This window comes from Atractosteus spatula, chromosome 3 (genome assembly GCF_055471065.1).
Source record: "Atractosteus spatula isolate fAtrSpa1 chromosome 3, fAtrSpa1.hap1, whole genome shotgun sequence".
In the NCBI taxonomy this organism is placed as follows: domain Eukaryota; kingdom Metazoa; phylum Chordata; class Actinopteri; order Semionotiformes; family Lepisosteidae; genus Atractosteus; species Atractosteus spatula.
The window spans coordinates 26,954,679-26,967,364 of record NC_142708.1 but is presented as its reverse complement, the minus strand read 5'-3'; the positions used below and the strand labels follow the sequence as shown (position 1 = coordinate 26,967,364).

General features: G+C 35.4%; 1 protein-coding gene across 1 annotated transcript; it reads right to left on the bottom strand.

Moving 5' to 3' along the window:
• Window positions 1-1,059: 1,059 nt before the first annotated feature.
• htr1aa (5-hydroxytryptamine (serotonin) receptor 1A a) lies at window positions 1,060-2,880 on the bottom strand. The gene has a single exon (XM_088911384.1). It carries the CDS (start codon window positions 2,808-2,810, stop codon window positions 1,590-1,592), a length of 1,221 nt encoding a protein of 406 aa, XP_088767510.1. The 5' UTR covers window positions 2,811-2,880; the 3' UTR covers window positions 1,060-1,589.
• Window positions 2,881-12,686: the final 9,806 nt, after the last annotated feature.

Here is a 12,686-nt window from a genome sequence, read left to right as displayed (position 1 = left end):
AAATATTTGTGAAAATCCTTTGCTCTGAAGATTGCTTAACTGTATGTTATGTAATGCAATTTGAAAAGGGTGTATTTTGCCCAGTTTGTTAGGTACACCATTTGCCTGAAGTAAAATTATCAGAGTAATTATGATTTTCAGAAGAATATTGAGTTTTGCACCTTAAAGACAAGAGCCATCAATATATTTTCTAAAAATACAGCATAATTTAAATTGTATTGCAGAAACCGTAATTGACTATAAACTTTAAAACAGGGATATTCTGATGAATTGTCATTAGCAATCAAACAATTAAAAATGCTGCAACTTTTATTTATTAGAAATCACTGTCAAAATCAGTATTACGTTACCTAACAGTGATAAAAAAGATGATGATGTTGATGATGATGATGAATCTGATATTGAGAACAGCACTGCTGCATTCTCTGTTTTTTATGGGGGTGATAATGTAAGGGAATGAGCTGTGTTTATTATAAATGTGTTATCAACCGTAAATTTAAAAGTACGATTTTGTGTTCTCAAAACACTATAGAGAACGCTTCCCAAAGTTGAATAAATTATCTTATGATGAACATCTTCAATGAATTGTATGATTTTCAGAATACATCTCTCTAAAATATATGGCCAAATGATTTTGACACCCTTCAAATTAATATTCTGTTAGTATGTAACACCGTTTCAGTCCTCTTTAATACATGCATTCTAATCCAAATGATATGAATGTGTATAACAATGCACACAATGTGAAATGTACTATAGTAAAAAACCACACAAATAAAGAAAACGAAGGACAGTAGTTTTCATCACCAGCAGAAGATTCAAACTTCGGTGTAAAAACATTTACAGCAAAACCATTGCATCAGTCGTGTAACAATTAACTTTCTTTTATAAAGGGAACACGTATAAATCAGGTAAAGTGCATAGATTTTTGATGAAGAGCCTATTTTACAAAGTAAAAAACATCTGTCAAAAGTATCAGTGACCATTTTTTGTTACAAGACCCGTTCTTCGCGTTATGGCTATTTTATTTTCTTTCATTCACAAAGTACACACAAACAGGTTTCAGCGACTGGATGGTTTATTTTGTCGAGGCTAGTCAAGGAATAACGTGTTAATTCGGAGCACAAGATTAAACGCTCCTCCATTCCCATCAAAGTAATTACATTAGAAGTTAGCACACAGTATGATACATCTTGAATGAAGATAAAATGATTTACTGTAGATGTATTAGACGAAGTACACTAAGCAATTTACTATATATCTATGTCCATGCCTTAGATTGCCAAGAAAGACAGTTGTCCAACGCATTATTTTGGTTGTTTATTCTTACTGATGTACGCTATATTGTATTTATGCCTCAAAGTAGTCATGTGGCATTTTGTCTATGAAGCTTTTGTCTCTTAGTTTTCACATTAGAATTACTGCATTGATAAAACAACACCTCATGAAATAAGGGAAAAAAAGAAAATACAGCGTTATCAGTTTCAATTCGCTTTGCATTCCTTAAATGAAAAACTCAGGTGCAGTCGTTTGGAAACTACAAGAAAAGAAGTCACCAGCTGTACCGTGCAAAAATGAAGAATCACGTTTTATGGTCTGCAAAACTTGCATTTTATAATTTTCTTGAAAGCACTTTGGAAATCTTTATTAAAGTAGGCGTAGATGATCGGATTTAAAAGAGAATTTGAGTAACCAAGCCAGTTGATCACAGCCCCGAGCCATTCTGGCATATAGCATTTCTCTTCGCAAAATGGTAACACAAGGGCCACAATAAAAAAGGGCAACCAACAAAAGATAAACGTCCCCATAATGATTCCAAGCGTCTTTACCGTTTTGCGCTCTCTGGCTAAAGCCATCTTTTTCTTTGCCTCTGTGTTCTTTTCGTTTCTGTTCTCGAAAAACGAGGCTGTCGGGGTATTAGGCAGAGGGAGATGATTTTTCGAGTTGTTATGGTGAACTTCTATTATTTCTAGTGCTGCCCCGTCCTCTCCGTGCCTCACTGCTCCATTAGTGCAGAAATCTGGTTTAGGTTCCACACTGCGCTTCCAGTTTTTGCTTGTTTCTCCGTTGTTTTTTTTAGGAAAGATAGCTGGGGATACTGTTAAGCACCTGTCGGATACTTTCTTTTTCTCCGTCTTTTTTACTGTTTTTCGTATTCTGAATCTGGCTGCTTTAAATATCCGCCCGTAAAGTACCAACATGAGTATAAGAGGAATGTAAAATGCGCCGAAAGTGGAATAGATGGTATACCCATGATCTTGGCTTATTGTGCAGGCATCGGGATCAGCCCTGTCTTCTGGAGTTCTCCAGCCTAGCATCGGTGGAATAGATATTAAAAAGCCTATTAACCAAGTAAGGCTAATTAAAATAGCGGCTCGTCTGGGAGTTCTTTTATTTACGTAGTCTATGGGGTCAGTAATCGCCCAGTACCTGTCCAAAGCAATTGCGCACAAATGAAGTATAGACGACGTACAACACAAGACATCTAAAGAAATGAAAATGTCACAAGTTACCTGTCCGAGTGTCCACTTGTTTAAAACTTGATAAAGAGCAGCCATAGGTAGCACAAGCACCGAAACCATTAGATCCGTGACAGCCAATGACCCGATCAAGTAGTTTGCTACATTTTGGAGAGATCTTTCTAAAGCAATAGCGGCGACCACACACGCATTCCCAAATATAGCACACAGAATGAGGGCCCCCAGAAACAATGAAGTAATGATCTGGTAACTTAGTGCCACTTCAGGTATTGTATTGTTTTCATTCTGGATAGGACGGTCTGAATACGTGGTGTTGCTTATATTTTCCATTTCGAAAAAAAAGCATTGGATAGCGGACGACGGGGAGAACTCAGTCCTTAGCAGTATCAACAATCTCCAGCACTACTCCATCATATAAAGGAATCATGATGATCTGAAGTCTCGGCAACAAGCAACTGCACTTTACTAGTTCTGTGAATCATTGACGACTGGTGACGAAGTGAATTAATTTATACCAGCGGTAGAAGGTACGTCAGATGGCTAAGAGGTCGCAGCAGTGGCTCACCATTCAGGTTTTCCGTCTCGGTTTCTCGTTCTGTTATGAATGTAAGCTACGATTGCAAGCTGTGGTTTGATCTTTGAAGCCCTGCACTGGGAGTTGTAAAAAGCTTCCCTCACCGTGTGTTGTTGTTCCTAAAGCGAAGGTGTAAGTGATGTTTATTGTCTCTCAAGCTTTTATTTTAATATCACTCGCAGAAAACTAACTCGAAAAGGGGTCATAATTTTAACGTGCCAAATTTAGTAGCCTATTTAATTAGAGTTAATCGTTAATTAGAGTAGCCTCTCATATTAATGGTATAGGTCTCGTTTAAACCAATTTTCATTGAAATATACAACAAACAGGACAATTGTGTTACTTGTATGTTTCTATTATGTTTACATTATTTCAGTGCTTTTATATAACAGACACTGATGCAAGAGGTACAGTATTGTTTCATTACTTAAGGTTCTTAAATTGATCTAACCAAAAGCGACTTTTCTGAAAATAGTTTTTATCAATTGCAAAATAGGCTGGAAGACTTTCTTAAAGATGTTTCTTAAAATGAAAGGCATGTAAACAATAAAGAACAATAGGTTAAATATTTAGAAAAATAAAAACAATTCTCTCCCAGTAGAGAAACTTGGTGCAGACTTAAAAAACTAAAAAAAAAAATCATTATTATGATTAATATGATGAATTACTACAGTCATAGTGTAATTTCATGATTAGGAAGCAATATATTTACAGTATACCTGTATTTGCACAGCTCTCTAAGGGTTCGGTTTGGTTGTAACCTTGCTTGCTTACTGAAGTGTTGAGTGCTGTCGGTGGTGTTCAGAACTATGGATAGCTCCACGCACAAAAGGAGATCTGCTGCCACCTGGCGTGACGCGGTGCTTGAAGGCCTGTTCAAGGACACCGATATTGTGAGGTGAAACGCAGTATGCTGGTACAAACTTTTCTTTAAATTCAAAGCCAGTAAGTCTTGGCACTCGTTGTTCTAGCAGAGAGGCAAGTACAGTTCTCTCACTTCGTTCACCACCTGACCTTCAAATCCTTCCCCAAACATTTTCTAAACATTTTGTTCGTGAGGTTGGTTAGAGGAAAAAAACCCGATACCAAGATGTTTCGAGAACTATGCATACTGCACATCTTGCTGCAGTGATATGGTTGATTAGTTTCCTTATTTTACTTAATTATTTTACGTGTTGCATATTCTACATTACCGTTATTTTTTTAAATGAATACTAAAATTCGAATCCTATGTTTTAGTTTTACAATGACGAATTTTTGTCATCAGTCCAATAATGAACTAAAAATGTATAAGTAGTATTCGTTGTTGTCTAATAGTAGTAAAATAATTTAATTTACAGTATCTAGGAGGTGTATGCAAAAGTTAGCATTAAATAAACCTAAGATTGTTATTTGTAAACCCCAAACTAAGTTCAACAGAATATTCTCAATACGAGAGTACAATGTGTATAATATCGTTTTTTTCCGTAATTATGACATGATTATTATAGAAAATTACAAAAAAATCATATTATAGAACGCATTCAGCTGTGAGATGATGAAGCGAAGTTCCTCATAGCGTTTTTGTATTCACCTGAGCCCAAATTCGATGGATACGAGTACTTGGGAAGGATACCAACTTCTGATTTCGCATGGTAATTAATTTTGTTGTATAAGCAAATCACGTGGGGTTAAAGACATTTGAAAAGTACAACAGAAATTGTTATTAAATAACGTTTATTTTAAATACAAGAGGACAAAATTTCTATTAAAATTGCCTGGCATTAATAAAAAAATAGTCTTATTAATTGCAGTGAGCTCTGAGGTGGTGATACCTAAGGTAAAGCTTTTATTAGTGATTCATACTATAATGAAGCTACCAAAAGTGCATTGCTGACTTCACTTTTTTCAGATAATACACATCTAGAAAAGGTATCAAATTTCAAATCTTAAGTAACTGAATTCTATTATTACAGTACGTCTGTTACTGTATGTGGTATATATATTTTCTGAAACAACTGACTTCATAATTAAATCTATTAGCATTTGTAAGTGCATGACTTCTTGCACTTACAAATTTCCTTGAAAAAGAAGGTGCATACAGAACTAGACATGGCCTGAAAACATCAAATACTGTAAATTATGTGTGGCATACAGTATACTGTATGTACTGTATGTCACAAATCAAACTTGCTTTCATTGATCATTCATGATAATCATTTATCTCTTGGTTGGTCTATTGGGTAAATTAAGGAGTTAGTTACTGTACATTTCTGTCATTGTCAGGATCATTAATATACTTCCTGTGGCAAATACATATAATTTAAAATATTTGTGCTTTGCAGACTCAGAATGGACTATTCTTTACCTAATGTCTCATTTAAAATAACAAATATAAAACACTGTCAATGAGATGGGATATTTTTCAACACAATAGGAATATTTAGGTAATTACGGTCTTCCTTTAGAAATAAATATTTTGTAAATGCATGACCAACCAATCATTTAAACAATGTCCTAAATGAAATTAAATGTATGCATACAAAAAGGAGCAGTACCTACTCGGTTAAAATGCTAACCCTTTTTCTTTTATATAGCCAAGCGAAGGATCAGCGATACTGACAGAAAGCATATGACTTGGAATTATTATGGATATTGAAGTTCTTTATCATATTCAAAACCCCAACATGGTATAGGACCATTTAAAGACCCATATAGGTTTGCTGTTTTGGCTATTTTGTATTGGTATGTTGGGAAAAAAAGAAACTTTCCTCAAAAGCTGCCAACAGATGAAGTATTGATCATTATTGCTTATGCTATCTTGTACAATAGCATAGATCTTAGTACTTTAGTACTTTAAAAGATCAAGTAGGTAGCTCTGTCAGCAGCTGCAAAGGAACAGGCAAATGTTTATTTCATGCTGAAAGGAAAAGAAAAGTGGCTGTGCTGTGAAGCCTTCTTCAGGTTTGATGAAGAAGGCTCCTGACGAAGGCTTCCCAGGCCAAAACATTGTGTCTCTTTTCCTTTCAGCATGGAGTCAACCTTAACCTGTTACTTTAAAAGATGTTGCACCTAAACTCTCTTAGTACCCATTGATGGAGAAGTACATCTTCCACTCTGGCTACTGCAAGATTAAAGGTGACCATGAAAATCCAGGAAGTGGTTCTGTTTGGAGTGTGGCAAAACCAAGAGACTTGGCCAAAGCAAGCTGAGCCGCTTTGGAAGGTCTTGCAAAGCTGACAAATGATGAATTCCAGACAACAGCCACCATCTTAAATATTTACTAGATGCACCATTTGAGAGGTCATTACTGTGTGTACTTTAACAAGGATCTAATTCCATTGAGTGTTTATACTTTGTTAAAATTAGTTCACTGAAATTGTATTCATTTTTTTATGTATCTGATGTAAAGGTTATTCAATATTGAGCTGTACAACACCAGACTAAATAAAGTTTTATTAAAAGTTATCATCTCCAGATACGTTCTGGAACAAATCTGGAATTCACAGATTCTGCTCATGGTTATTATTTGACCCTATAAGATCATATACTGTATATATTGACACAACAAAGTACTTGACATTTATACAGAAACAGGGTACTTTGTCAAGGGATACACTTGCAATAATTCTTGCCAAGGACAGGGACATTATGAGGATAGTTTCTGTCTTTTCCCTATCATTTAGTTTGTCATTGACTTGAATTGAATATGTGTTTAAGTCAGAATATACAGCATACCAAGGAAGCTCTTCATAGCAGTCCATCCATCAATTATTAGAACGTCATTAAAGAGCACAGCAACCAGTGGCCTATTTTAGAAGCACAGGAGGAAAGGTAGACCCACATCCTGTCATTCCAGCCCATAGAAGAGCACACTTAGTAAGGGACATAACAATCTGGAGCCCTGAAGCAGAGTACACCCTGGTCAGGACACCACTTCCTTGCAAAGTACACACACAGGGCCAATTTATAGACACCAATTAACCTAGTCAGCATGCCTTTGGCCAATGGGAAGAAAGAGGAGTGTGTGGTATGGATATTGGGAGAACTACACACAGAAGGCACCCCAGTTCAGAACCTGATCCCAGAGCTGTGAGGTAGTGTGCTAACAACTATGCCACCACTCATAATACTAACCTTCATAATACTGTCTTGGTTTTTTTAAAACGTATTTCTGAACTGGTTGAAGATGGGACTTCAGTGATAGGTACCGTAGATAAGAATACAAAACATTAAAAAAGAGTATTGAAATATTTAGTATTAAGTCCCTTGAAGTAAAATAAATGCTGAATATCTGTACTGTCTTCAGCTATGTTGATCACAAGATAGAAATGCCGAAATGGCATATTATTGAAAATTAAAGGAATTAAGTTCTTCCCATCAAATACTTCATAGCAATGTAGTGTGTGCTAAACAAGTGAAATGTTTTGCACTGATACTGTACAGTACATCATGCTGGGTGAAAAAAACATTAATTCATATCAAGTAAATGTAGAGTCTTTCTAAATACTGAAATTGTTAAACCCTTGTTGGAAAAAGATAAATATTCTGTTTTGTGATGCTAAAGGTGGAAACTAAATACATTAGCAGAATAAATGCCAGCATTTTTCTTAAATCTCTTTGGGTGAGCTTTAAGTACTTGTTCCTCTTGTGTTGTTTAATTCTGTGGACTCTTCAAAGCCCCTTGTGGCACAATGCCTGCTGAAACATACCAGCTCATAACTGCTTTTGAAAGGCTTTATGTGAAACATATTTCAAGAGATAATTTTATATTTCAAAATGAGATCTTGGAATTTATAGATTATTTTGCTTGATATTAAAAACTGTTACTTCACAGAACTAAATCTGAGTTCTGAGCATGAATTATTTATTATCTGTTTTAATAGTAATTCAGTCAGGTGCTTGATTCATTAATGACAAACAGAAAAGTTAACAATTTAGGTCTGTTTGTTATTTGTTGGAATGACAGTAAATGCTCATGTGAGAGTTCTAAAAACAAATGTTCTATATTTCCCTTTCAGACCTACTGTATGTTTGAAAGTTAACATGAGTGTTAAAGGTCCCATGTGCTTCTATTTATCCATCCATTTTCAAGATGTCTTTTATTACGAGTAGGGGTCAGAAGAATCTGGAGTGGAGTTGATCTCCTGGGGCATAGGGCACAAGACAGGACTACCCCTTGGAGAAGATTCCTCTTCATTACTAAAGCAAAGCACCCACACGTAGACAATTTAAAACTACCAGTTAAGCCAGCCAGCATGTCTTTGAAAAGTGGGAGAAAACCACAGCACCCAGTTAAACTTATGTGAACTACAGTACAAGTAATCTCATAAAAGGCACCACAGTCTGGAAAGCCCAGGAACTAAGAGCTGTGAGGTAGCAATGCTAACATCCATACCATTGCCTGCTTCCAAAGGAGGAATTTACTGTACATCTATGTTTGGCATAAAAGGTATGGTAATGAGCAAGTTGGTCTCAAATATTCTGTAGTCATCTAAGTACTGTAACTAGCCATTCAGACTGCCACATACTTGCTTCTGAAGATTGTAGGTCAATTACACTGTAAATATATTCATACTTTTGAAACTAAAAAGGTGATTAATTTTGGCATGTGCTTAAATTTTTAACAGAAATAAAAAACTAATGACTTACTAAAGTCGGCAAGTAAAAATAAAACATTATAATCTATTAAACAAATACATTTCTTTTTATGTTTCAGATTTAACAAGATTCTTATTCTTGGTGATTTCAATATCCACTTTAAATACTGTCTCCCAGTTTATCTAAAGATTTTTGAACTTTGTTGGAATGCTTTGATCTAACCCAGTTTGTTCTTAGCCCTAGTCATACCAAAGGTCACACCCTTGATTTAGTAATTACAAATGACACTTTTGTTTCCAATTTAACTAATCTTGAACTCATAGGCATCACTGACCACTTAGCTAATCTCTCTAATCTTGAATTTCCTGTTTTTACACACTTTCCCCTCACACTCTGTCAATTTTCACACCTGTGATCATTTAATCAGACTAAATTTTCCAATTCTGTTCTGGTCTCATTATCTTGCTTCTCAAACTCAGAACCTCCAGAAGATAAAGGTCAGGTGTTAAATAGCTCTCTTTTGTCTACTCTCTACACCTTAGCATCTCTTAAAACTTGAACCATCTCTTTTTCTCTATCTGCCCCATGGTACAGTGACCAGCTTTGATCAATGAAGAACAAGAACACAGGTGGTATCTTTCTGGTCTGTTTATTTACTGTAACTTAACTTTATATAATAGAGTCTGCAAGATTTACTTACTTCTCACACATCATTGAAAACAATCTTAACAATCCTAGACATCTTTTCTCCACCTCCAACAGATTGCTTAAACCAAACTGTCCCACCACATGACCTGCCTCATGTCAGGTCTGCAGCACATTCTTGGAGTTCTTCAGCTCCAAGATTGAAAACATATGCCTTCATATTCTCTCTACGTGGTACTTCTCCACCTTCTATTTGCAGTGGTGTTTTTGTGGTTTGTCTCTCTCTATCTTTCTCTCTACTTGATGCTGCATGCCTAAATAAATTGGTATTGTGCCTGAAATCCACCACCTGACTATTAGATCCCATTCCCCGTGTCTTATTTCAGTCCTGTTTCTCTATTCTCTGCCCTGTTGTCCTCAACATAATAAATATGTCCTTGAGTACTAGTGTGGTACCAACCCCCCTCAACACTGCAGCAGTTATCCTTGTGCTTTAAAAAACAAATATGGCTCTGGACAATCCAAATAATGTTAACCCTCTATCTAACCTGTTATCACCTCTATCTAATGCTATTACAATTTAATTAAACAATGACCTCATTGTAAATTACCTCTTTGAACCCCTCCAATCTGGTTTCAGACAAAGCACAGAAAGTCACTATCATCTTATGGCTTATGATTCTGGTTCTCCTTCTATCCTCATTCTTTTTGACCTCAGTGCTGCTTTTGACACTGTTGACCATCTTACTATCACGTCTTGAGACTGTGTTCAGAGTTTCTGATACCAGTCTTAAATGGTTCAAGTCTTACCTCACCGAAAACCATCACTTTGTCTCTCTTGGTGGCTTCAGTTCTGAAATTGGACTTGTTACAGTAAGTCTGTTGTTCCTCAAGGCTCGATACTGGGCCCTCTACTCTTCAGCATTTACATGTTCCCACTTGGTTGGTCCGTTATGGTATTATTTTTATGCTTAATAATACTCAAATCTACGTCCATACTAATCCTGACAAACAGACTGAAGTGTCTGTCTCTGCTCCATAATTGGATATCTGACTTAAAAACATGGATGACTCAAGATTTCCTTAATTTAAACGGCTACAAAACTGAAGTCATGCTTCTTGGCACCCTCATTAATTATGTAAAGCCAATGCATTAACCCTTGCTGTACATTACTTCAGTTTCACATGTGCAACAGATTGTAAAAACATAATTCTTTAACTTCAGAAATATCTACAGACTATGTCCTACAGTATGTTGTTGTTGTTAACTGTTGGTGAAAAGCTGGTCAACACTTTCATTTGCTCTTGAATTGATTACTGTAACGCATTACTTGCTGGGCACCCTACCCCTAAGAATATCAGAAAGACACCGTCCCTGAACCCTTTCAAAGTATTGATCTTTGGCTAAAATGTCCTAATCAATTTAGGAATCCATTTATTTTTTAGTTCTACTGAAAATGTGACACCAACAATAGAGAATAAAAAAAACACCCCTAAAGCATAATAGATTAATTTTTATTCTTCAAATAATGGATAATTAGTTATCCAGAAAGCAACAAGAAAATAACAACATTTTGATTCAAGTTCAGGTGTGTAAGAAGAAGGCTTCATGACTCTGTAATGACAAATACTGTACAACTGTTAAGGTTCTTTATAGTGTATCTACTTTTAAGCATGAAATTAACTATTTAATTTCCACTGATTGTTCTTTTGCAACTCACACACTAATAGAGTTCCCCCACTTAATTTTTTTTACAAATAAACCAAATTTAGTGTATAATTCTCACTGTACTGTACCTATTTTCCTGTCTATTGTATATGTTCAGTTCTATTACTCTTTTCTTGTCTGTAGAACATCTGCAGTATATTTTAACACATTGCAATGTACAATAGTATACATAAAAATAATCTAATGACAGCATTACTAATTTTCCCATATTTTATCATTTAACGTTCATTTTTTATTTGTTTAGTCTTTTAATACATAGCGAAAGGAATAAAAACAATAAGCAATACTTCAAAATCCTTATGATTTCACATCTTCAGACATCATATTAGTATGCAACACAGCTAATTTGTATTCTTTTCTAAAAGATCACTGGAAATAATTCAAAACTGACCATGTAATTTTAATCTAGGATAAAAAAATGTAATTATACCTAATCACTGGTTTTGTACTCAGAATGTCTTTCAAACTGATTATAATGGCCTGTTTAGCCTCACAGAAACAATCTGACATCAATTTAAAAGATATCTTAACTTAGAATCACTTGCTTTCAGATTTTACATGATTAAATTTTTAAGGTGATGTGGTGAGTGAAAGGCACCTTTACAAACACACTTTTTAAATATCCACATCATTTGTATTTATAAAAGCATTTCATTTTAACACAATAAGGTAGCAAAAGGTATCTGAAAACTGCTTTTGAAAGCTTTTACACTTAAACTGAAACCTTTAATAATTAAGTTTCTGTTCCAAAGGGGCATTTAAAACCCATGGAAATCAAATATTTACAGCACAAGGACAAAACTTAACATAAACATGTAAACACATGATACTGCTATAATAAGCATCTAAAATTATGTACATTTATTCCAAAGACTATGTTTTCACAACAACAATTAGTTGTTTGCTGATCACATCACTCTTTCCTACAGCATTTTTGTAGTTCATTGTTAATTAGCTTTTGTACAAGGAAAATTCTGTCAGTGTATAAGTAATATATGCATATACGTACTGTATATACTGTATATCAATATGAAGATGAACATTTTCCTTTTACACCAAACAAATATTTTAGATTCATTGTGCCTGCTTTGAAGTAATTAGCTGTGTGAGTTCGATTATAAATAGAACGAATAATATGAGCCCTCCTTATTGAAATAACATCATCACTTTATTAACTCTTTACAATTTCTTGCATTAGGAATTTGTCTTTTCACATACCCCAGCTTGCTCTCCATGAGACACACAGATAGGGAGAGAGCATGGGGTTAGAGCAGAGGGTCAGCCATTGTACAGCACTTCTGGACCAGTTGGGGTGAAGGGCCTTGCTCAGGGGCCCAACAGAGTAGGATTCCTTTGCCAGCTGCAGGACTTGAACTGGCAACCTTCCAGCCACAGGCGCAGATCCTTAGCCACAGAGCCACCGCTCTGCCCTGTGGTATTATGTATAATGGTTTTATATTAATATACAATGATGGTATTATTGTAAACATTTGTTTATGGCAGGAGCAATAAACAAAGACAAATATATTAATTAGGAATAGGAGTCACCACACAGGGGTGGTACAGTGGCACAGTGCTTAGGCCGTAGGTTCAATTCTTTATTTGGTGTCTGCATGGAGTTTGTATGTTCCCTCCAAATTTGTGTGGATTTCCTCAGGGTGCTCTGGTTTCCACCCAC

Coding starts and splice junctions, on each gene's coding strand:
- htr1aa (XM_088911384.1), bottom strand. CDS start 2,810: ATGGAAAATATAAGCAACACCACGTATTCAGACCGTCCTATCCAGAAT.